General features: G+C 40.7%; 1 protein-coding gene across 1 annotated transcript in view; it reads left to right on the top strand.

Annotated features, from left to right (window-relative positions):
• ahnak (AHNAK nucleoprotein) overlaps window positions 1–23955 on the top strand; it is a 35756-nt gene extending 11801 nt beyond the window's left edge. The window contains 10 exon segments of the mRNA XM_051072420.1: window positions 1769–1827; window positions 1976–2132; window positions 2256–2482; window positions 2592–5823; window positions 5986–6693; window positions 6856–7821; window positions 7824–9475; window positions 9477–20981; window positions 20983–21057; window positions 21059–23955. Coding sequence (XP_050928377.1) covers window positions 1976–2132; window positions 2256–2482; window positions 2592–5823; window positions 5986–6693; window positions 6856–7821; window positions 7824–9475; window positions 9477–20981; window positions 20983–21057; window positions 21059–22945 — 20409 coding nt within the window. The 5' untranslated portion in view covers window positions 1769–1827 and the 3' untranslated portion in view covers window positions 22946–23955.
• The last annotated feature ends 2894 nt before the right edge of the window (window positions 23956–26849 follow it).

Raw genomic sequence — 26849 nt, forward strand, 5'->3', positions numbered from 1 at the left:
AGAAATTCTTTTATCCCTTTCCAAGTTGGTATCATATTGTCAAGTCCATCCCATAAAAACACAGGCAACCAGTCACCACCATGACTCATATCCTTTTTCTTTTGTGTCATCTCATGAATAGGCCTTTGCCGTTTATATTGGCTGATTACAGACAAGCAGACAATTTGCTAAAACCTACTGAATGACTGCACAGTTTGATGTGGTAAAGTGCACAAGGCAGCAGCGGAATTAATCTCTCGTTCTGAGAATGGTGATACATCTTTCATCAGTGTCTCACAGTGCAATATCATTCAGCAAAAAGTTTAAGTATTCTTTTATATTGACTGGTTGCTGTTCAAGTCAAATGCTCAAGCAATGAAAACACATGAAATGTGTCCTTGAATGACTTTGCCTTTTTACAACAAGAATCTGTCTTATTTTGGATCGCTGTTATTCCTTATAGTTCCACTATTTACTATCTAGATTTTCTGTGGTCAGCGGGCCCTATGAACAATGAACCATCAGGTCATGCACTGAACCATTAAATGGCTGGATGGCTATACTTCAGGTGGTAGAAATGGTAGTCTTTTAATGTTAATTTTTGTGGTTTGGTTCCTTGTGTCTTCATGTACATGCCTAGTGTTGAGCAAGAAGTTAAACATCACACTGCTTCTGATTTGTGTGTATTTATGGAAAAAATGGACAAGTGTGTGCCAAACAAATACAACCTAAAAATATGCAAACCATTGCTTGCTAGGTAGAGACACGTGACTTGGACTGTGCTGTGTAATTAAAAGGGTGGATTGTGGAGAGCTTGGTATTAATGAAACAATGGGTTGTCTGTTCCAAAGAGTGGATACTAGTCATTATGTTTGAAGAGTCAATTCTGAGAATGATGTAAACAAACATTTTCATCATTTTTATGCTTGTAAATATGTTAACTGCAGTGTACATAGACAGTTAAAGAAGAGATAGCATGCCTGTAAACTGGTTTGACATGAGCTGATAGAATTATGGTGAATCATTGCATAATTGTCTGCATATTGAAAGAGAGTATGTATTGTGGCCAGCAATATCTAGTAAAGTCTAATGACCACACCCAATAAGTAACATGATATGTAGTTTTGTATTGCTGACTGCACCTTAAAGGTAATCAACTTTGTGATGCAGTGATTGTCTTAAATACAGTTACAACAAATATATGGTCAACTTAGACTGAAACTGCTAGAAGAAATCTGGTGTGCATTGTGTCCATGAGCATATACAGATCTGTACTTGTTTTAGCATTAGAGTGCTCTTTGTGGATGAGCATGTGTGTTAATGAGAGGGCGTGTGATAACATGTTGATGTACAGTATGTGTTACTGTGCATGTCTGCACCTCTGTGTGTTTTTTCCTAAAGCCAGGCAGCTTTAACATCATTGTTCTCTTTATTGACATTGGAGCTGGGGTGTAGGCACAGGATCGGGCTGCTTTCCTCAGGGCAGGGTGTGGTCTGACTCCAACCAAATTTCCTAAACACAGAGCTCAGGAGGGAGGGAGAGAATGGTTTTGTGTTTTGTGGAGGTCGAGGCTATGTTGTCTGACAGGGTTTTATCACCATCTAGTGTTCACCATTGGGTTATACAAGCTAGGCCAACTTTAAGAGCAGGGCTGGTAATGTTCAGTTAAGACAAATTTGTTTTAAGTGTGAAAGAAGAACATTTTGTTTGGAATAAAATACTTTCTGAACATAAAGTATTGTTATTTTGTTGTGTTCTAATGATTATCACTGTGTTTTCTTTATGTAGGAAAACAAAGGTAGAGTTTCCATCACACCAGGTGTTAAATAGAAGAGAGCAAAAACAAGGTATTTTACAAAGTTTAAGTTACAATAAATCCCTTGTATTTTCTATATTTCTTCCTATATACATAGATGCAAATGCATCAGTTCTTGCCAGCAACTTTGTGTTTTTTTTTTTCTTTTGAACCCATTTTTTGAATGGTTATGTTTACAGATGGCTGAAGAGGAAGAAACAAGAGAGGTGCTCTTTCCAGACTGGGAGGGTCCAGACAAAACTGGCTTGACCATTGAACAGACAAGTGGAGGAGAGATCTTTGTCAGGGAGGTGAAAGGAGAGTCACCTGCAGCACGGTCTGGAAAAGTATATGAAGGTAACAAATTCCTTTTCTCCCCTCAAACCAGTTTCCTTCATCAAGTATGATTTGTCCTAGATGCTAGCTAATCTCTAGTATTTTTAAGAGAGTTTTTTGCTGATGTCTCCACTTAATTCACAGGTGACCAGATTGTGGGAGCCACTATCTACTTTGATAACATGAGCTCAGAAGAAACAGCTGAACTTCTGAAGACACTGAACCGCCACAAGGTTGGACTGAAACTACAAAACAAAGGAGACAAATCCCCATACTGCTCGCCCGTGAGCACACCATGTCGTTCACCAATGGGCACACTGACGTGGGAAGGGAAGACTCGGTTTGGAGGTTCCAGTCCAGATATCATCCTCGTATGTTTTTTCTTTCTTCTTTTCTTGTTTGTGAGGAAGCTACTGAACAAAATACATGGCATAATAATATTTCCATGTTGTATGCCCCCTTGTCTTTTTCTATAAACAGAGTGGGGATGATGAGGACTATAAGAGAATATACACAAAAAAGATAAAACCGAGGCTGAAGTCTGAAGACCTTGCAGAGGGAGTTGATGTTCGCACAGAGCGACACAGCAGCACAAGTAGTGATGGCAGCACAATTACTACCATCACGCGCCGCATCACCACCTACACTGTGGATATGCCGAGTGGCATAAGTGAGCAGCTTGAACTTTCAAGCCCAGAGTTCAAGGGGCTGAGACACGAATCTGGAGATGGCTCTCCTCGCATCAGAATCTCACATGGCAGCCCTTCAGGTAAAGAGGGTGTGGAAGAGGGAGTTTTTGAGTCAAGTAATGTCTCTTACACTGGGCCTCACATTAGCTCCACAGAGACACGCTGGGGCAGTGGGGGAGTTAAGACCACAACAATTACAAGAGAGGTTGAAAAAGAAAGAGGTACAGGTCTCAGATTTAAAGGGTCAAACATTGGAATAACAGGTGGTAGCCAGGGAGGCTTTGAGATCTCAAGAGGGAGTGGAGAGCTTGGAGATGGAAGCATTCAAGTGTCAGAAACAAGCATGACATTAAGAGACAGTACAAACACTGGGAGTAGGCATGTTACATTGGGAGGGTTGGGAGGAGCAGAAGTAAGTTCGACTGATGAAAACGGAGGATCAATTAGTCTGTCTTTACCAGGAAAAGGCACACAGATTTTGACTACATCCATGGATAAAACACTTGAGGGAGGTGTTGACACCAGTTTAGGTGAAAGAACAAAAGTAAAGGTATCTGGAATTACCATCAGTCACCCACAAGCAAAGGGATCAGGCAGTATTGATATTCCAAATGTCAGACATGAAGGGGGTTCCATAGATACTGATACTGAATTGAGAGGTGGCAGGATAGGAGGATCAGCAATAACATTAGGAAATGTTACCTCAGGATATTCCTCAGTTCCAGGCAAGATTTTGGATGTTAACCTCACAAGTTCAAAGTTGAAAGGGGAGGTTGATGTCAACCTGTCAAGCACAAAGGGAGGAATAAAAGCATCTGGAATAGACACAAAGGTTCCAGGCTATGAAACTGAGGGCACTGTGAGTGGCATGGAAACGTCATCAATCAAGATGCCTGGATTTGGAATGAAAGGAATCAAGAAAGGGGGAACTAGTGTTGAGTTTAAACTCAGTGGTGATGGAGATATGTCAGTACCCATGACATGTGGAGAGGTGCAAACACCAGAACTAGACATCAGAGGGACAGATATGCAGATCAAAGAACCTAGTGCTAATATTCAAGGACCAGTGGTGAATGTGAGACTTCCAGAGGCTGAAAGTGACTTTGCAGCACCTGACATAAACTCTAGCATTAAAACCAAAATACCAAAGAGTGATGGCAAATACAAAATGGAGGTGTCCAGTGTCCAATGTCCAATGTCATCTTTATCTGGGCCAGATATAGATGTAAACCTGAAGGGTCCTAAGGCAGAGGGAAGTCTTGATGTAACTGTGCCGAAGACTGAGGGAGAAATAAAGGCACCCAAAGTACACATTAAAGGTCTAGATGTAAATATTGAGGGAAGGGAAGGGGATTTCAAAATGCCTCAGATAAAGATACCATCATTCGGGGCTTCTGGGGTTTCCATTAAAGCAACACAAGCTGTTGTTGAAAGCAGTGATGTAAAACTAAAAGGAACCCAACCTGACATTAATGCCAAAGTTGACATGAAAGCACCACAGGTTGAATCAATTTCAGGTCCAAAGGTCTCCATACCAGATGTGGATTTAAGTGTCAAAGGTGCCAAACTCAAAGGTAATGTGGATGTGTCAGCTCCAAAGATAAAAGGAGACATAAAATCACCTGAAGTTGACATCAAAGGTCCAGAGGTCGATATTGAAGGGCGAAAAGGTGGATTTGAAATGTCTAAAATCACAATGCCATCATTTGGCTTTAAAGGTCCAAAAGTGGCAGGTCCAGATGTTGATATAAAACTTCCCAAGGCTGGTATTGATGTAAAAGCACCTGAAGTTGACATTAAAGCTCCAGAGATTGACATTGAAGGCCCTGATGCAAAAATCAAAGGACCGAAAGTTAAAATGCCAACCATAAAAGGACCAAAGATGCCAGACCTTGACATCAGACTAAAAGGTCCTAAAGTTGAGGGAGATGTGGATATTTCACTTCCGAAGATTAAAGGAGATATAAAAACCCCTGAGGTGGAAATTGAAGGACCAGATGTTGACACTGAAGGCCCCAAAGGTGCATTCAGAATGCCTAAATTTAAAATGCCATCAACTACCGTGAAGGGTCCAAAAGTAGAAGGTCCAAATGTTGATATAAACCTTCCAAAAGCTGACATTGACCTGAAAGTACCTGACATTGACATCAAAGCACCAGAGCTTGATATTGAAGGACCGGATGCCAGTCTCAGAGGACCCAAACTGAGCATGCCAACCATTTCAGGACCGAATATAAGCATGTCAGATGTTGATTTTAAATTGAAAGGTGCCAAACTCAAAGGCGATGTGGATGTATCAACTCCAAAGATAGAAGGAGAAATAAAAGCACCTGATGTTGACATCAAAGGTCCAGAGATTGATATTGAAGGACATAAGGGTGGATTTGAAATGCCTAAGATCAAAATGCCATCATTTGGCTTTAAAGGTCCAAAGGTGGAGGGTCCAGATGTTGATGTGAAACTTCCCAAGGGAGAGATAAAAGCTCCTGAGGTGGAAATTGAAGGTCCAGATGTTGACAGTGAAGGCCTCAAAAGTGGATTCAAAATGCCTAAATTCAAAATACCATCATTTGGCATTAAGGGTCCAAAAGTAGAAGGCCCAGATGTTGATGTCAACCTTCCCAAAGCCAACATTGACATGAAAGCACCTAATGTTGACATCAAAGCACCAGAGCTTGATATTGAAGGACCTGAGGCAAAACTCAAAGGACCCAAATTAAGCATGCCAACCATTTCAGGACCAAAAATCAGCATGCCAGATGTGGATTTCCATCTGAAAGGTCCAATACTCAAAGGTGATGTGGATGTGTCAGTTCCAAAGGTAGAAGGAGATATAAAAGCACCTGACGTTGACATCAAAGGTCCAGAGTTTGATATTGGAGGACCAAAAGGTGGATTTGAAATGCCTAAAATCAAAATGCCATCATTTGGCTTTAAAGGTCCAAAAGTGGAAGGACCAGATGTTAATATAAACCTCCCAAAAGCTGACATTGATGTGAAAGCACCTGAAGTTGACATCAAAGGTCCAGAGGTTGATATTGAAGGACATAAGGGTGGATTTGAAATGCCTAAGATCAAAATGCCATCATTTGGTTTTAAAGGTCCAAAGCTGGAGGGTCCAGATGTTGATGTGAAACTTCCCAAGGCTGATATTGATGTGAAAGCACCTGAAGTTGACATTAAAGTTCCAGAGATTGACATTGAAGGCCCTGATGCAAAAATCAAAGGACCTAAGGTTAAAATGCCATCCATAAAAGGACCAAAAGTGCCAGAGCTTGACATCAAACTAAAAGGTCCTAAAGTTGAGGGAGATGTGGATGTTCCATTGCCAAAGATTGAGGGAGAGATAAAAGCTCCTGAGGTGGAAATTGAAGGTCCAGATGTTGACAGTGAAGGCCTCAAAAGTGGATTCAAAATGCCTAAATTCAAAATACCATCATTTGGCATTAAGGGTCCAAAAGTAGAAGGCCCAGATGTTGATGTCAACCTTCCCAAACCCAACATTGACATGAAAGCACCTAATTTTGACATCAAAGCACCAGAGCTTGATATTGAAGGACCTGAGGCAAAACTCAAAGGACCCAAATTAAGCATGCCAACCATTTCAGGACCAAAAATCAGCATGCCAGATGTGGATTTCCATCTGAAAGGTCCAATGCTCAAAGGTGATGTGGATGTGTCAGTTCCAAAGGTAGAAGGAGATATAAAAGCACCTGATGTTGACATCAAAGGTCCAGAGTTTGATATTGGAGGACCAAAAGGTGGATTTGAAATGCCTAAAATCAAAATGCCATCATTTGGCTTTAAAGGTCCAAAAGTGGAAGGACCAGATGTTGATATAAACCTCCCTAAAGCTGACATTGATGTGAAAGCACCTGACATTGACATCAAAGGTCCAGAGGTTGATATTGAAGGACATAAGGGTGGATTTGAAATGCCTAAGATCAAAATGCCATCATTTGGCTTTAAAGGTCCAAAGGTGGAGGGTCCAGATGTTGATGTGAAACTTCCCAAGGCTGATATTGATGTGAAAGCACCTGAAGTTGACATTAAAGTTCCAGAGATTGACATTGAAGGCCCTAATGCAAAAATCAAAGGACCTAAGGTTAAAATGCCATCCATAAAAGGACCAAAAGTGCCAGAGCTTGACATCAAACTAAAAGGTCCTAAAGTTGAGGGAGATGTGGATGTTCCATTGCCAAAGATTGAGGGAGAGATAAAAGCTCCTGAGGTGGAAATTGAAGGTCCAGATGTTGACAGTGAAGGCCTCAAAAGTGGATTCAAAATGCCTAAATTCAAAATACCATCATTTGGCATTAAGGGTCCAAAAGTAGAAGGCCCAGATGTTGATGTCAACCTTCCCAAAGCCAACATTGACATGAAAGCACCTAATGTTGACATCAAAGCACCAGAGCTTGATATTGAAGGACCTGAGGCAAAACTCAAAGGACCCAAATTGAGCATGCCAACCATTTCAGGACCAAAAATCAGCATGCCAGATGTGGATTTCCATCTGAAAGGTTCAATACGCAAAGGTGATGTGGATGTGTCAGTTCCAAAGATTGAAGGAGACATAAAAGCACCTGACGTTGACATCAAAGGTCCAGAGTTTGATATTGGAGGACCAAAAGGTGGATTTGAAATGCCTAAAATCAAAATGCCATCATTTGGCTTTAAAGGTCCAAAAGTGGAGGGTCCAGATGTTGATGTGAAACTGCCCAAGGCTGGTATTGATGTGAAAGCACCCGAAGTTGACATTAAGGCTCCAGAGATTGACATTGAAGGTCCTGATGCAAAGATCAAAGGACCCAAATTCAAGATGCCAACCATAAAGGGACCAAAAATACCAGATTTTGACATGAAACTAAAAGGTCCTAAAGTCGAGGGAGATGTGGATGTGTCTGTTCCAAAGATTGAAGGAGACATAAAAGCTCCTGAGGTGAAAATTGAAGGACCAGATGTTGACATTGAAGGCCCCAAAAGTGGGTTTAAAATGCCTAAATTTAAAATGCCATCCCTTGGGGGAAAGGTCCACATATCGAAGGGCCAGATGTTGATGTCAGCCTCCCTAAAGCTGATATTAATATTAGAGCCCCTGAACTGGACATTGAAGGACCAGAATTTGACATTGAGAGCCCTAGTGGCAAGATCAAGGGACCAAAGTTCAAAATGCCAACTATCTCAGGACCCAAAATCTCCATGCCAGATGTGGATTTCCATCGGAAAAGTCCAAAACTCAAAGGTGATGTGGATGTGTCCGTTCCAAAGATTGAAGGAGACATAAAAGCACCCGAAGTTGACATCAAAGGTCCAGAGGTTGATATTGATGGAACAAAGAGTGGATTTGAAATGCCTAAGATCAAAATGCCATCATTTGGCTTTAAAGGTCCAAAAGTGGAAGGACCAGATGTTGATATAAACCTCCCTAAAGCTGACATTGATGTGAAAGCACCTGAAGTTGACATTAAAGCTCCAGAGATTGACATTGAAGGTCCTGATGCAAAGATCAAAGGACCCAAATTCAAGATGCCAACTATAAAGGGACCAAAAATACCAGATTTTGACATGAAACTAAAAGGTCCTAAAGTCGAGGGAGATGTGGATGTGTCTGTTCCAAAGATTGAAGGAGACATAAAAGCTCCTGAGGTGAAAATTGAAGGACCAGATGTTGACATTGAAGGCCCCAAAAGTGGGTTTAAAATGCCTAAATTTAAAATGCCATCCCTTGGGGGGAAAGGTCCACATATCGAAGGGCCAGATGTTGATGTCAGCCTCCCAAAAGCTGATATTAATATTAGAGCCCCTGAACTGGACATTGAAGGACCAGAAGTTGACTTTGAGAGCCCTAGTGGCAAGATCAAGGGACCAAAGTTCAAAATGCCAACTATCTCAGGACCCAAAATCTCCATGCCAGATGTGGATTTCCATCGGAAAAGTCCAAAACTCAAAGGTGATGTGGACGTGTCCGTTCCAAAGATTGAAGGAGACATAAAAGCACCCGAAGTTGACATCAAAGGTCCAGAGATTGATATTGATGGAACAAAGAGTGGATTTGAAATGCCTAAGATCAAAATGCCATCATTTGGCTTTAAAGGTCCAAAAGTGGAAGGACCAGATGTTGATATAAACCTCCCTAAAGCTGACATTGATGTGAAAGCACCTGAAGTTGACATTAAAGCTCCAGAGATTGACATTGAAGGTCCTGATGCAAAGATCAAAGGACCCAAATTCAAGATGCCAACCATAAAGGGACCAAAAATACCAGATTTTGACATGAAACTAAAAGGTCCTAAAGTTGAGGGAGATGTGGATGTGTCTGTTCCAAAGATTGAAGGAGACATAAAAGCTCCTGAGGTGAAAATTGAAGGACCAGATGTTGACATTGAAGGCCCCAAAAGTGGGTTTAAAATGCCTAAATTTAAAATGCCATCCCTTGGGGGGAAAGGTCCACATATCGAAGGGCCAGATGTTGATGTCAGCCTCCCAAAAGCTGATATTAATATTAGAGCCCCTGAACTGGACATTGAAGGACCAGAAGTTGACTTTGAGAGCCCTAGTGGCAAGATCAAGGGACCAAAGTTCAAAATGCCAACTATCTCAGGACCCAAAATCTCCATGCCAGATGTGGATTTCCATCGGAAAAGTCCAAAACTCAAAGGTGATGTGGATGTGTCCAGTTCCAAAGATTGAAGGAGACATAAAAGCACCCGAAGTTGACATCAAAGGTCCAGAGGTTGATATTGATGGAACAAAGAGTGGATTTGAAATGCCTAAGATCAAAATGCCATCATTTGGCTTTAAAGGTCCAAAAGTGGAAGGACCAGATGTTGATATAAACCTCCCTAAAGCTGACATTGATGTGAAAGCACCTGAAATTGACATTAAAGCTCCAGAGATTGACATTGAAGGTCCTGATGCAAAGATCAAAGGACCCAAATTCAAGATGCCAACCATAAAGGGACCAAAAATACCAGATTTTGACATGAAACTAAAAGGTCCTAAAGTCGAGGGAGATGTGGATGTGTCTGTTCCAAAGATTGAAGGAGACATAAAAGCTCCTGAGGTGAAAATTGAAGGACCAGATGTTGACATTGAAGGCCCCAAAAGTGGGTTTAAAATGCCTAAATTTAAAATGCCATCCCTTGGGCTGAAAGGTCCACATATCGAAGGGCCAGATGTTGATGTCAGCCTCCCAAAAGCTGATATTAATATTAGAGCCCCTGAACTGGACATTGAAGGACCAGAAGTTGACATTGAGAGCCCTAGTGGCAAGATCAAGGGACCAAAGTTCAAAATGCCAACTATCTCAGGACCCAAAATCTCCATGCCAGATGTGGATTTCCATCGGAAAAGTCCAAAACTCAAAGGTGATGTGGATGTGTCCGTTCCAAAGATTGAAGGAGACATAAAAGCACCCGAAGTTGACATCAAAGGTCCAGAGATTGATATTGATGGAACAAAGAGTGGATTTGAAATGCCTAAGATCAAAATGCCATCATTTGGCTTTAAAGGTCCAAAAGTGGAAGGACCAGATGTTGATATAAACCTCCCTAAAGCTGACATTGATGTGAAAGCACCTGAAGTTGACATTAAAGCTCCAGAGATTGACATTGAAGGTCCTGATGCAAAGATCAAAGGACCCAAATTCAAGATGCCAACCATAAAGGGACCAAAAATACCAGATTTTGACATGAAACTAAAAGGTCCTAAAGTCGAGGGAGATGTGGATGTGTCTGTTCCAAAGATTGAAGGAGACATAAAAGCTCCTGAGGTGAAAATTGAAGGACCAGATGTTGACATTGAAGGCCCCAAAAGTGGGTTTAAAATGCCTAAATTTAAAATGCCATCCCTTGGGGGGAAAGGTCCACATATCGAAGGGCCAGATGTTGATGTCAGCCTCCCAAAAGCTGATATTAATATTAGAGCCCCTGAACTGGACATTGAAGGACCAGAAGTTGACATTGAGAGCCCTAGTGGCAAGATCAAGGGACCAAAGTTCAAAATGCCAACTATCTCAGGACCCAAAATCTCCATGCCAGATGTGGATTTCCATCGGAAAAGTCCAAAACTCAAAGGTGATGTGGATGTGTCAGTTCCAAAGATTGAAGGAGACATAAAAGCACCCGAAGTTGACATCAAAGGTCCAGAGGTTGATATTGATGGAACAAAGAGTGGATTTGAAATGCCTAAGATCAAAATGCCATCATTTGGCTTTAAAGGTCCAAAAGTGGAAGGACCAGATGTTGATATAAACCTCCCTAAAGCTGACATTGATGTGAAAGCACCTGAAGTTGACATTAAAGCTCCAGAGATTGACATTGAAGGTCCTGATGCAAAGATCAAAGGACCCAAATTCAAGATGCCAACCATAAAGGGACCAAAAATACCAGATTTTGACATGAAACTAAAAGGTCCTAAAGTCGAGGGAGATGTGGATGTGTCTGTTCCAAAGATTGAAGGAGACATAAAAGCTCCTGAGGTGAAAATTGAAGGACCAGATGTTGACATTGAAGGCCCCAAAAGTGGGTTTAAAATGCCTAAATTTAAAATGCCATCCCTTGGGGTGAAAGGTCCACATATCGAAGGGCCAGATGTTGATGTCAGCCTCCCTAAAGCTGATATTAATATTAGAGCCCCTGAACTGGACATTGAAGGACCAGAAGTTGACATTGAGAGCCCTAGTGGCAAGATCAAGGGACCAAAGTTCAAAATGCCAACTATCTCAGGACCCAAAATCTCCATGCCAGATGTGGATTTCCATCGGAAAAGTCCAAAACTCAAAGGTGATGTGGATGTGTCCGTTCCAAAGATTGAAGGAGACATAAAAGCACCCGAAGTTGACATCAAAGGTCCAGAGGTTGATATTGATGGAACAAAGAGTGGATTTGAAATGCCTAAGATCAAAATGCCATCATTTGGCTTTAAAGGTCCAAAAGTGGAAGGACCAGATGTTGATATAAACCTCCCTAAAGCTGACATTGATGTGAAAGCACCTGAAGTTGACATTAAAGCTCCAGAGATTGACATTGAAGGTCCTGATGCAAAGATCAAAGGACCCAAATTCAAGATGCCAACCATAAAGGGACCAAAAATACCAGATTTTGACATGAAACTAAAAGGTCCTAAAGTCGAGGGAGATGTGGATGTGTCTGTTCCAAAGATTGAAGGAGACATAAAAGCTCCTGAGGTGAAAATTGAAGGACCAGATGTTGACATTGAAGGCCCCAAAAGTGGGTTTAAAATGCCTAAATTTAAAATGCCATCCCTTGGGGGGAAAGGTCCACATATCGAAGGGCCAGATGTTGATGTCAGCCTCCCAAAAGCTGATATTAATATTAGAGCCCCTGAACTGGACATTGAAGGACCAGAAGTTGACTTTGAGAGCCCTAGTGGCAAGATCAAGGGACCAAAGTTCAAAATGCCAACTATCTCAGGACCCAAAATCTCCATGCCAGATGTGGATTTCCATCGGAAAAGTCCAAAACTCAAAGGTGATGTGGACGTGTCCGTTCCAAAGATTGAAGGAGACATAAAAGCACCCGAAGTTGACATCAAAGGTCCAGAGGTTGATATTGATGGAACAAAGAGTGGATTTGAAATGCCTAAGATCAAAATGCCATCATTTGGCTTTAAAGGTCCAAAAGTGGAAGGACCAGATGTTGATGTGAAACTGCCCAAGGCTGGTATTGATGTGAAAGCACCTGAAGTTGACATTAAAGCTCCAGAGATTGACATTGAAGGTCCTGATGCAAAGATCAAAGGACCCAAATTCAAGATGCCAACCATAAAGGGACCAAAAATGCCAGATTTTGACATGAAACTAAAAAGTCCTAAAGTCGAGGGAGATGTGGATGTGTCTGTTCCAAAGATTGAAGGAGACATAAAAGCTCCTGAGGTGGAAATTGAAGGACCAGATGTTGACACTGGAGGCCTTAAAGGTGGATTAAAAATGCCTAAATTTAAAATGCCATCTCTTGGGGGGAAAGGCCCACATATCGAAGGGCCAGATGTTGATGTCAGCCTCCCAAAAGCTGATATTAATATTAGAACCCCTGAACTGGACATTGAAGGACCAGAAATTGACATTGACAGTCCTAGTGGCAAGATCAAGGGACCAAAGTTCAAAATGCCAACTATCTCAGGACCCAAAATTTCTATGCCAGGTGTGGATCTCAATCTGAAGGGTCCCAAACTCAAAGGTGATGTGGATGTGTCAGTTCCAAAGATTGAAGGAGACATAAAAGCACCTGAAGTTGATATCAAAGGTCCAGAGGTTGATATTGATGGGACAAAGGATGGATTTGAGATACCTAAAATCAAAATGCCATCTTTTGGCTTTAAAGGTCCAAAAGTGGAGGGTCCAGATGTTGACATAAACCTTCCCAAAGGTAATATTGATGTGAAAGCACCTGATGTTGATATCAAAGCACCAGACGTTGACATTGAAGGACCGAATGCAAAACTCAAAGGACCAAAATTCAGTATGCCAAACATTTCAGGGCCAAAATTCTCCATGCCAGATGTGGATTTAAATTTGAAACGTCCGAAAGTTAAAAGTGATGTGGATGTATCAGTTCCCAAGATTGGAGGAGACATAAAAACACCTGAGGTTGAGATCAAAGGTCCTAAACTTGATTTTGATTCTCCATCTGGAGAAATGACTGGGCCAAAAATTAAGTTACCAACAATATCTGGACCGAAAATGTCATTGCCAGATGTTCAACTGCCAAAAGCTGAATTTGAGGGACCAGATGTAACAGTTGATGTTCCAGAAATTGGCACAAAGAAAACAAAATTTAAAATGCCAAAGTTTGGATTCAAGGGTCCAAAGATAAAAGCCCCAGAAACGGATGTGAAACTGGGACAAGTGGATCTCAGCATCAAGGGAAAGACTGGTAGCTCTGAAGGTATTGATGTTGACCTGGGAATGACTGGTCCAAAAACTAAAGGATCCAAATTCAAAATGCCAAAATTTGGTTTCAAAGGCTCAAAGGTTGAAATGCCAGAAGTTGATATTAATCTTCCAAAAGGTGGCATTGACACAAAAATTCCAGATGTTGACGTTGAAGCACCAGCTGTTAAAATTGAGAGTCCTGATGCCAAAATCAAAGGACCAAAACTAAAAATGCCAAGTATTTCAGGACCAAAAATTTCTATGCCAGATGTGGATTTTAATTTGAAAAGTCCAAAGCTTAAAGGTGATGTGGATGTGTCAGTTCCAAAGATAGAAGGAGAAATAAAAGCACCTGAAGCTGACATCAAACTTCCAGAAGCTGAAATTGAAGGAACACAAGGGGGATTAGGAATGCCGAAAATTAAAATGCCATCTTTTGGCATTAAGAGTCCCAAAGTGGAGAGTCCTGAAGTTGATATTGAGCTTCCAAAGGCTGATGTTAAAGTCAAATCTCCTGAAATTGACATGAAAGGGCCAAGCATTGATGTTGAAGGCCCTGATGCAAAATTGAAAGGACCCAAATTCAAGATGCCATCCATATCAGCACCCAAGATGCCGGACTGGGATATCAATCTGAAAGGACCAAACCTGAAGGGAGATATGAATGTGACAGGCCCAGAGATTGGAGGAGATATAGAAGCTCCTAAGGTAGACATTGAACTACCAGATGTTGACTTGGAGAGTCCTAGTGGTAAAATCAAGGGACCCAAATTCAAAATGCCAACTATCTCAGGACCAAAACTGTCTATGCCAGATGTGGATTTCCATCTGAAAGGTCCCAAACTCAAAGGTGATGTGGATGTGTCAGTTCCAAAGATTGAAGGAGACATAAAAGCACCTGAAGTTGACATCAAAGGTCCAGAGTTTGATATTGATGGGACAAAGGGTGGATTTGAAATGCCTAAAATCAAAATGCCATCATTTGGCTTCAAAGGTCCAAAAGTGGAAGGTCCAGATGTTGATGTAAAACTTCCCAAGGCTGGCATTGATGTGAAAACACCTGAGGTTGACATTAAAGGGCCAGAAGTTGACATTGAAGTCCCTGATGCAAATCTCAAAGGACCCAAAATCAAACTTCCATCAATATCAGGACCTAAGATGCCAGACTGGGATATTAGTCTGAAAGGGCCCAAAGTTAAGGGTGATGTGGATGTGTCAGTTCCAAAGATCGAGGGTGACATCAAAGCTCCCAAGGTTGATATTGAAGGACCAGATATTGACATTGATGGTCATAAGGGAGGATTTAAAATGCCTAAATTCAAAATGCCATCGTTTGGAGTTAAAGGCCCGCACATTGAAGGGCCAGAAGTTGATGTCAGTCTACCAAAGGCTGATATTGATATTAAAAGGCCTGAATTGGATATCCAAGGGCCAGAAGTTGACATTGAGAGTCCTAGTGGCAAGATCAAAGGACCCAAATTCAACATGCCAAGTATCTCAGGACCCAAAATCTCTATGCCAGATGTGGATTTCAATCTTAAAGGTCCAAAACTCAAAGGTGATGTGGATGTGTCAATTCCAAAGATTGAAGGAGACATAAAAGCACCCGAAGTTGACATCAAAGGTCCAGAGATTGATATTCAAACTCCAAAAGGTGGTTTTGAAATGCCTAAAATCAAAATGCCATCATTTGGCTTTACAGGTCCAAAAGTGGAGGGTCCAGATGTTGACATAAACCTTCCAAAGGCTAATGTTGATGTTAAGGCACCTGAAGTTGACATTAAAGGGCCGGAAGTTGACATTGAAGTCCCTGATGCAAATCTAAAAGGACCCAAAATCAAACTTCCATCAATATCAGGACCTAAGATGCCAGACTGGGATATTAGTCTGAAAGGGCCCAAGATAAAAGGAGATGTGGATGTGTCAGTTCCAAAGATCGAAGGAGACATCAAAGCTCCTAAAGTGGATATTGAAGGACCTGATGTTGACATTGAGGGCCACAAAGGATTTAAAATGCCTAAGTTCAAAATGCCATCCTTTGGGGTGAAAGGTCCAAAACTTGAAGGGCCAGACGTTGATGTCAGCCTCCCAAAAGCTGATATTGATATTAGAGCCCCTGAATTAGACATCAAAGGGCCAGATGTTGACATTGAGAGCCCAAGTGGTAGAATCAAAGGACCAAAATTCAACATGCCAAGTATCTCAGGACCAAAACTGTCTATGCCAGATGTGGATTTCAATCTGAAAGGTCCCAAACTCAAAGGTGATGTGGACGTGTCAGTTCCAAAGATTGAAGGAGACATAAAAGTACCTGAAGTTGACATCAAAGGTCCAGAGGTTGATATTGAATGTCCAAAGGGTGGGTTTGAGATGCCTAAAATCAAAATGCCATCATTTGGCTTTAAAGGTCCAAAAGTGGAGGGTCCAGATGTTGACATAAACCTTCCAAAGGCTAATGTTGATGTTAAGGCACCTGAAGTTGACATTAAAGGGCCAGAAGTTGATCTTGAGGGTCCTGATGCAAAACTTAAAGGACCAAAATTTAAGCTTCCATCCATATCAGGGCCCAAGATGCCAGACTGGGATATTAATCTAAAAGGGCCCAAGGTAAAAGGAGATGTGGATGTGTCAGTTCCAAAGATTGAAGGAGACATCAAAGCTCCTAAAGTGGATATTGAAGGACCTGATGTTGACATTGAGGGCCACAAAGGATTTAAAATGCCTAAGTTCAAAATGCCATCCTTTGGGGTGAAAGGTCCAAATGTTGAAGGGCCAGACATTGATGTCAGCCTCCCAAAAGCTGATATTGATATTAGAGCCCCTGAATTAGACATCAAAGGGCCAGATGTTGACATTGAGAGCCCAAGTGGTAGAATTAAAGGACCAAAATTCAGCATGCCAACAATTTCTGGACCAAAACTCTCAATGCCAGATGTGGATTTCCATCTGAAAGGTCCCAAACTCAAAGGTGATGTGGATGTCTCAGTTCCAAAGATTGAAGGAGACATAAAAGTGCCCGAAGCTGACATCAAAGGTCCGGAGATTGATATTGAATGTCCAAAAGGTGGATTCGAGATGCCTAAAATCAAAATGCCATCATTTGGCTTTAAAGGTCCAAAAGTGGAGGGTCCAGATGTTGACATAAACCTTCCAAAGGCTAATGTTGATGTTAAGGCACCTGAAGTTGACATTAAAGGGCCAGAATTTGATGTTGAGGGCCCTGATGCAAAACTTAAAGGACCCAAATTCAAACTGCCATCAATATCAGGGCCCACACTACCAGATTGGGATATTAGTCTGAAAGGGCCCAAAGTAAAGGGTGATGTGGATGTTTCAGTTCCAAAGATTGAGGGTGACATCAAAGCTCCCAAGGTTGACCTTGAAGGACCAGATGTTGACATTGATGACCACAAAGGAGGATTTAAAATGCCTAAGTTTAAAATGCCATCCTTTGGTGGGAAAGGTCCAAAGATTGAAGGACCAGAAGTTGATGTCAGCCTTCCTAAAGCTGACATTGATATTAAAGCTCCTAAACTAGACATTGAAGCACCAGACATTGGCTTGGAGAGTCCTAGTGGTAAAATCAAGGGACCAAAGTTCAAAATGCCAACTATCTCAGGACCAAAACTGTCTATGCCAGATGTGGATTTCCATCTGAAAGGTCCCAAACTCAAAGGTGATGTGGATGTGTCAGTTCCAAAGATCGAAGGAGACATAAAAGCACCTGAAGTTGACATCAAAGGTCCAGAGTTTGAAATAATTGAAGGTTCAAAAGGTGGATTTGAGATGCCTAGAATCAAAATGCCATCATTTGGTTTCAAAGGCCCAAAAGTGGAGGGTCCAAATGTTGATATAAACCTCCCAAAAGCAAACATTGACATTAAGGCACCTGAAGTTGACATTAAAGGACCAGAAGTTGATCTTGAGGGTCCTGATGCAAAAGTCAAAGGACCCAAATTCAAGCTTCCCTCCATATCAGGACCCACAATACCAGATTGGGATCTGAGTCTAAAAGAGCCCAAGATGAAAGGAGATGTGGATGTGTCAGTTCCAAAGATTGAAGGAGACATCAAAGCTCCTAAAGTGGATATTGAAGGACCTGATGTTGACATTGAGGGCCACAAAGGATTTAAAATGCCTAAGTTCAAAATGCCATCCTTTGGTGTGAAAGGTCCAAAACTTGAAGGGCCAGAAGTTGATGTCAGCCTCCCAAAAGCTGATATTGATATTAGAGCCCCTGAATTAGACATCAAAGGGCCTGACGTTGACATTGATAGTCCTAGTGGCAAAATCAAAGGACCTAAATTCAGCATGCCAAGTATCTCAGGACCAAAACTGTCTATGCCAGATGTGGATTTCCATCTGACAGGTCCCAAATTAAAAGGTGATATGGACGTGTCAGTTCCAAAGATTGAAGGAGACATAAAAGTACCTGAAGTTGACATCAAAGGCCCAGAGGTTGATATTGAAAGTCCAAAAGGTGGGTTTGAGATGCCTAAAATCAAAATGCCATCATTTGGGTTCAAAGGTCCAAAAGTGGAAGGTCCAGATGTTGACATAAACCTCCCAAAAGCAAACATTGACATTAAGGCACCTGAAGTTGACATTAAAGGGCCAGAAGTTGATGTTGAGGGACCTGATGCAAAAGTCAAAGGACCCAAATTCAAGCTTCCATCCATGTCAGGACCCACAATGCCAGATTGGGATCTGAGTCTAAAAGGGCCCAAGATGAAAGGAGATGTGGATGTGTCAGTTCCAAAGATTGAAGGAGACATCAAAGCTCCTAAAGTGGATATTGAAGGACCTGATGTTGACATTGAGGGCCACAAAGGATTTAAAATGCCTAAGTTCAAAATGCCATCCTTTGGTGTGAAAGGTCCAAAACTTGAAGGGCCAGAAGTTGATGTCAGCCTCCCAAAAGCTGATATTGATATTAGAGCCCCTGAATTAGACATCAAAGGGCCTGACGTTGACATTGATAGTCCTAGTGGCAAAATCAAAGGACCTAAATTCAGCATGCCAAGTATCTCAGGACCAAAACTGTCTATGCCAGATGTGGATTTCCATCTGACAGGTCCCAAATTAAAAGGTGATATGGACGTGTCAGTTCCAAAGATTGAAGGAGACATAAAAGTACCTGAAGTTGACATCAAAGGCCCAGAGGTTGATATTGAAAGTCCAAAAGGTGGGTTTGAGATGCCTAAAATCAAAATGCCATCATTTGGGTTCAAAGGTCCAAAAGTGGAAGGTCCAGATGTTGACATAAACCTCCCAAAAGCAAACATTGACATTAAGGCACCTGAAGTTGACATTAAAGGGCCAGAAGTTGATGTTGAGGGACCTGATGCAAAAGTCAAAGGACCCAAATTCAAGCTTCCATCCATGTCAGGACCCACAATGCCAGATTGGGATCTGAGTCTAAAAGGGCCCAAGATGAAAGGAGATGTGGATGTGTCAGTTCCAAAGATTGAAGGAGACATCAAAGCTCCTAAAGTGGATATTGAAGGACCTGATGTTGACATTGAGGGCCACAAAGGATTTAAAATGCCTAAGTTCAAAATGCCATCCTTTGGTGTGAAAGGTCCAAAACTTGAAGGGCCAGAAGTTGATGTCAGCCTCCCAAAAGCTGATATTGATATTAGAGCCCCTGAATTAGACATCAAAGGGCCTGACGTTGACATTGATAGTCCTAGTGGCAAAATCAAAGGACCTAAATTCAGCATGCCAAGTATCTCAGGACCAAAACTGTCTATGCCAGATGTGGATTTCCATCTGACAGGTCCCAAATTAAAAGGTGATATGGACGTGTCAGTTCCAAAGATTGAAGGAGACATAAAAGTACCTGAAGTTGACATCAAAGGCCCAGAGGTTGATATTGAAAGTCCAAAAGGTGGGTTTGAGATGCCTAAAATCAAAATGCCATCATTTGGGTTCAAAGGTCCAAAAGTGGAAGGTCCAGATGTTGACATAAACCTCCCAAAAGCAAACATTGACATTAAGGCACCTGAAGTTGACATTAAAGGGCCAGAAGTTGATGTTGAGGGACCTGATGCAAAAGTCAAAGGACCCAAATTCAAGCTTCCATCCATGTCAGGACCCACAATGCCAGATTGGGATCTGAGTCTAAAAGGGCCCAAGATGAAAGGAGATGTGGATGTGTCAGTTCCAAAGATTGAAGGAGACATCAAAGCTCCTAAAGTGGATATTGAAGGACCTGATGTTGACATTGAGGGCCACAAAGGATTTAAAATGCCTAAGTTCAAAATGCCATCCTTTGGGGTGAAAGGCCCAAATGTTGAAGGGCCAGAAGTTGATGTCAGCCTCCCAAAAGCTGATATTGATATTAGAGCCCCTGAATTAGACATCAAAGGACCAGACGTTGACATTGAGAGCCCGAGTGGTAGAATCAAAGGACCCAAATTCAGCATGCCAAGTATCTCAGGACCAAAACTGTCTATGCCAGATGTGGATTTCAATCTGAAAGGTCCAAAACTCAAAGGTGATATGGACGTGTCAGTTCCAAAGATTGAAGGAGACATAAAAGCACCTGAGATTGATATTAAAGGTCCCCAGGTTGATATTGAATGTCCAAAAGGTGGATTTGAGATGCCTAAAATCAAAATGCCATCATTTGGTTTCAAAGGCCCAAAGGTGGAGGGTCCAAATGTTGACATAAACGTCCCAAAAGCAAACATTGATGTGAAAGCACCTGAAGTTGACATTAAAGCGCCGGAAGTTGATCTTGAGGGTCCTGATGCAAAAGTCAAAGGACCCAAATTTAAGCTCCCATCCATATCAGGACCCACAATGCCTGATTGGGATATTAATCTGAAAGGGCCCAAATTAAAAGGAGATGTGGACGTGTCAGTTCCAAAAATCGAGGGTGACATCAAAGTTCCCAAAGTTGACATCGAAGGACCAGATGTTGACATTGAGGGTCAGAAAGGAGGATTGAAAATGCCTAAATTCAAAATGCCCTCATTTGGAGGGAAAGGTCCCAGTGTTGAAGGTCCAGAAGTTGACGTCCATCTTCCAAAAGCTGACCTTAATATTAAAGCACCTGAGCTGGACATCCAAGGACCAGACATTGATATTGAGAGTCCCAGTGGCAAGATTAAAGGACCAAAATTCAAGGCACCAACCATCACAGGGCCAAAAATCTCCATGCCAGATGTGGATTTCTATCTGAAAGGTCCAAAACTCAAAGGTGATGTGGATGTGTCCGTTCCAAAGATTGAAGGAGACATAAAAGCACCCGGAGTTGACATCAAAGGTCCGGAGGTTGATACTTGATGGAACAAAGAGTGGATTTGAAATGCCTAAGATCAAAATGCCATCACTGAACATTAAAGGTCCAAAAGTGGCAGGGTGCAGATGTTGATATAAACCTTCCAAAAGCTAACATTGACTTGAAAGCACCTGAAATTGACCTTAAATCTCCAGAATTTGACATTGAAGGGCCTGATGCAAAAATCAAAGGACCCAAATTTAAGATGCCAACCATAAAAGGACCAAAGACGCCAGATTTTGATATCCATCTTAAAGGTCCTAAAGTCAAAGGTGATGTAAATGTGTCAGCTCCAAAGATTGAAGGAGACATAAAAACACCTGTTATTGACGTCAAAGGTCCAGAGATTGATGTTGAGGGCGCTAAGGGTGGAATTGAGATGTCTAAGATCAACATGCCATCACTGAACATTAAACGTCCAAAAGTGGAGGGTCCAGATGTTGACATCAACCTTCCTAAATCTAATATTGATTTTAAAGCACCTGATCTTGATGTAAACCTAAGAGGGCCTAAAATCAAAGGGGAGATGGATGCTTCAGTGCCCAAATTTGAAGGTGATATCAAAGGTCCAAATGCCAACATTAAAGTACCAACCATCACTGCGGAGGGTGGAAAGACAGGTGTCACATTTCCTAAGTTCAAAGGTCCTAAGTTTGGAATGAAATACCCAGAAGTGGAGGGCCCTCAATCCATGGTTAAGTCACCTATGATCAGTGTAGGAGCAAAAGGTACCAAAGCAGAAGTAAGTCTCCCAGACACTGAAGCAAGTCTGGATGCCCCTGATATTGACATCAATGTAAAGGGAAAAAAGGGTAAATTTAAACTTCCTAAAGTGAAAGGAAAGGCAAAGAAACCTGATTTTGACATAGAAACACCAGCAGTAGACATGGATGTAGACACACCCAAAATTCATGTCAAAGGAACAAAGGTGAAGAAACCTCTTTTTGGAAAGCTTCACTTTCCTGATGTCGAATTAGATATCAAATCACCAAAAGTGAAAGGTGATGGATCTTTATCAGAGGGTTTGAAATCACATGACATAGATTTGCCATCTGCTAGCCTGAACACTAGTATTGACAGTCCAAATGTTAGTCTGGAAGGGTCAGATGTGAAATTAAAGACTCCTAACATCAAAATGCCAAATGTGAAAGGTGGTACAGAGATTGATGCAAGTGTTTCCGGTGGCAGTGCAGCTGGTAGTCTTCAATACCCAGAGGGTACGGTGACATTTCCCAAAATCAAGGTACCAAAATTTGGTATTGCTCTGCCTCAGCTGGAAGGCCAAGAAGGTGCAGGAAATGTTGAATCTGAACTTTCAGCTAGTGGAGGAATAAACATAAAGTCTCCATCTGTTAGTTATCAAGCCAGTTCACAAAATATTGAGGTTCCCAGTCCAGAGCTGAGGCACAGTGAAGGAAAAGTAAAGGTAAAAATGCCTAAATTGTTTGGCAAATCAAAAGCAAAGGGCAGTAGCGCAGGTGACCTTCGGGGACCAGAGGTAGAACTGAGTACTAGTGGAAAGGGCAGTATTGGAAAGTTAGAATTAGAGGGTGATCCTGGACTCAGTGTGTCATCAAAAGGCAAGTCAGCCTCACTAGATCTATTTAAGAAATCAAGGCATCGGTCTTCTTCTCTGAGTGATGAAGGGGGACTTGCAGTCAGTTCTCCTTCAGCTCACTTAGAAGCTGAGGGTGGTGACATTTCATTAGATCTAGGAGGAAGCAAGGTCAAAGGAAAGAAAGGCAAGCTGAAGTTTGGCACCTTTGGAGGTTTTGGTTCAAAGTCAAAGGGCTCATATGAAGTGACACTTGGTGAGGACAGTGAAGCAGGAGCAGAGGGAAGTGCAGGTGTTTCTCTACCCTCTAAAAAGTCGAGATTGTCTTCATCTTCCAGCAGTGACAGTGGTTCAAGAGCTGGTTTTAGGTTCCCAAGAGTTGAACTGTCTGTTTCACCAAAGAAATGATTCTTTATGAGGCAAATTAAACTCTCTCATGTACACCCAAATACGTTCTCCTAATATGGTAAATTCTTAAAATTTTAGCTCTTTCAAACCTAAGGGGGCGTACACAGTCATCTCAATGTTGTTAACCACAAGTAATTCTTTTTCATCAGTAATTACACAGGAGTGCATGAGATTGTTTAAAATCCCTTCAAAAACTGTAAATAAGATTAATTTGTATTGTAATAATAAATATTGTTTTTTTTGTACATAGTCCAGATTTATTGAAAATATGCCATGTCACCAAATATTCATTTCATTCAACAGTTTATTACATGGTTTGTCATTTTGTCCTATTTCATTCTATTAAATGAATGTTGTTAATGAATGGGTGTGGTATATTTGTATCCAGGGGTCTATTGCACAGAACAGATAGTTACAATAGTTATTTTGAAGGAAAATGTTGTTTATACACCAGACACAAATATTAACAGTTACCACTTTTTATGTATGAAATGATTTTATTTTCAAGCTTTGATATTATATAATCAGTGCAGAAGCATATATAAGCAACATAGAGTTGGCCCTTAATAACACATTCTTAAGTGTGATGGTGTTGTATATACCATAATTGCAAAGACAATCACTGTTTGGAAACTATCAACTCTCTAAAATGCTGTCAGTACTTTTCTGTTCATTGCAAAGAAAAATTGTTCACCTTTAAATTCTGTGCCATTTACCAAAAATATGCATTTGCTTCAGTTGTTTTAAACACGTTAAGCTTCCTAATCCTGTGTCATTTTCATTCTTATCTGTTTTATGATCCTCTGTATTGTATTTCCTTTGTCACTCTCTCTTTATACACATAAAAAACTATGTCACAAATAAACAGTCACTTTTTGATGTCAAACAAAATTTGCGTTGATAGAGAGTTGCATAGTTTTGATCAAATATGATGGAGATAGAACATGATTGTTTGGGTCTATTGTGTGCATTCTGCCAAATAAACTAAATAAAAAGATTTATCAAATTTATAGTGTTGCCAGTTCCTTAATGATATGATATGATATGATATGATATGATATGATATGATAGTTGATTGTACATGATAAGTATTCATTATTCATTAATATCCCTCATGTTGCTCAACTGCATTACCTTGAAATTTTCCCCACATATTTAAGGCTATTATGTTCTCTCATTTATTTCAGTGATGAAGCAGGCATTTGGATTCCATCCATTCATCCATTATCTATATGGCTTATTTGTAAGGGTCATGGGGAGATGGAGCCTATGCCAGCTGACATTGAGTGAGAGGCGGGGTACACCCGGGACAGATTGCCAGTCCATCGCAGGGCTGACATATAGAGATAAACAACCATTTGCACTCACATTCACACTTAAGGGCAATTTAGAGCCAGCAATTAACCTAACTTGCTTTTTTGACTGTGGGAGGAAGCTGAAGTACCCAGAGAGAACCCATGCAGACACAGGGAGAACATGCAAACTATACACAGAAAAGTTCCTGGCGAACTGGGGCTCAAACCCAGAACCTTGTTGCTGTGAGGCGACTAACCACTGCACCACTGTCCCTAGGCATTTTAATTATTACTTATATTTGTTTGTGATACACTAATTAGCAGTCATCCATCAATTCATGTGACCTGAATTATCATTTGTATTTTTAAGACTAGTGATCAGTCAATGAAGCTAAACACCCAACATACAGTAGATTCAAGGATTCAAGGAGCTTTATTGTCATTCCTACACATGTGAACATGAGGTGAAACGAAATAGGATACTCTAGTCCCAGTGCAAGCCATTTACAGAATAAATAAATAAGTATAAAATAGAATATGCAAATATAAGCTAAGAAGTAATAAATATAGAAAATTCACAGTATAGGAAATAAAATGAAATGAAATGACACAACAACAATATCCAAAGTCCAGAACAGCATGTGCAGATATGTTTGTCTGTGGGTGTCGGGGGGTGGCAGGGGCTACAGGGGTCCTCCAGAATTCAGCAGTCTCACAGCTTCCAGGAAGAAGCTGTTCCTCAGTCTGGTGGTCCTACTCTTAATGCTGCGTAGCCTTCTGCCCGAGGGGAGAGGGGAAAACAGAGCATGTGCGGGGTTTTTTAAGTGTATCACCCCACTTAAAAAAGAAAGATACATTCTATCCTCAGTGTACATATACAATACATTCATGCAGCATGGCATATAGTAGGGTTTTAACTGTCATAAAGAGAGATGTAAAATAACTTTAATGAGTGGTATATTTCAAGATAAGAGTAGCCTATGCTCTTAGAGCTGCCCTGTTTTATTTTCAAATATCAAACTGAATATGAAATAACAGAGATAGTGCAGCAGCCAGTAGTTGTTTTTCTGGTGGTGGTTTTCTTAATTGCTGTAAGGAAATCCAAACTAGTGTACCATATATGAACTATCATTGAAAGAATAGCTCATGTAAAAGGCATTTGGGCAATTAAGACTACCCTGCATATCTACTACAAATTGCACAAATAAGAAACAAGAAACAGGAAACATGTTTTGAGCAAAAACTTCTCTTTGGCAATTTTTCCTTAATTTGGCATCTTTATAGAACAGAAATTTCACATTTGGGTAAAGCAGATACCTTTTTACCTTTTTGGCCACTAACTGATTTCAGTAATTCATTTGTTATGCATACACACATTCATAAAAGCAATGTCATGGTGTTTGGTGATTTGTTGTTCTTAGCTTATGCAGCTCATATAGCTAGCTATGTGAAGTACTGGTACATATAGTTAATGTAAAATTAACTTTTTCTCTACATATACAGTACATTAGGTTAAACTTTGAACAATATTCGCAATCCAATGGGGTTATTTTTAAGTTTGCTTCGTTAATCTTAGTTCTTCATATTGCTGACATTTAACTACTCATTGCCATACTATCTATGTACTGATTGTCACCTGCACGTGACACTTCATTTGAGAAATTAGAAAACATTGTCTGCTTCAATCCATGATTATTAGTGTACATTAATTGTTATCTTTTGCATAGCTACATACTATCTTAACCTAGGGCATATTGTGGATCAAATCTACATAAATCAAAATCTGAATCTATCTAAACTTGGTGACAAAAAGTCAAAGCCTAGATGCCAAATATCAACTCTGTGCATATTCTTCAGGAACAAATAAATTATTTTTTAAAAATATTTAGGCTTTAGTTAATTTTAGACAGCTAAGACTATATCATATATAGTATGGGTAAGTTTAGAATTACAGTAACTGATTTTATCAGTTTGAGTGCAGGACAAAAGAGAATAAATCATATAGACATAGCTGTCATATCATACATATCATATTAAATTAATATGATGAACCTGTTGCTTATTTACACATCCAGCAGTTATGGGACAATATTATCATTCATTCAAAGTCATATTTCATGACACTTTTGTTCACTCCCCTAGAAAACTCACAGATGGGAAATATTTGGCTGTTTAGCTACTAAATGTTCCACTGTGTTCACCAGCTAGTCGTTACTGTGTGTCATTTGGTGGCAGAAAGTGATTCTCTACACAAGATGGCTTTAACAGGCTCTCAAAATGCCTATGGTTTGTGTTCATGACATAACTGAGATGTAACACGGTTGACAAGGTAAATTAATTGTATTAATAAGTGTTGCTACTAGCCAGTATCTCAGATTACAGGATGCCTTGGATAAGTCAGACATGATTCTAATAACAAATAATGTAAGCAAACTTGCAAACACAGTAAGTTCTCAAAAGTGGTGGGAGAATTATATAGTATTCTGTTCATTTCAGTAAAAGTACCAATACAAAAAATACTCAATTTCAAGTAAAAGTCCTGCATGAAAAATACTACTGCTATATCAATATCTGAAATGTGACTCTGATTACACACTGTTTTGTGTGAG

Source organism: Lates calcarifer, linkage group LG8 (genome assembly GCF_001640805.2).
Source record: "Lates calcarifer isolate ASB-BC8 linkage group LG8, TLL_Latcal_v3, whole genome shotgun sequence".
In the NCBI taxonomy this organism is placed as follows: Eukaryota; Metazoa; Chordata; class Actinopteri; family Centropomidae; genus Lates; species Lates calcarifer.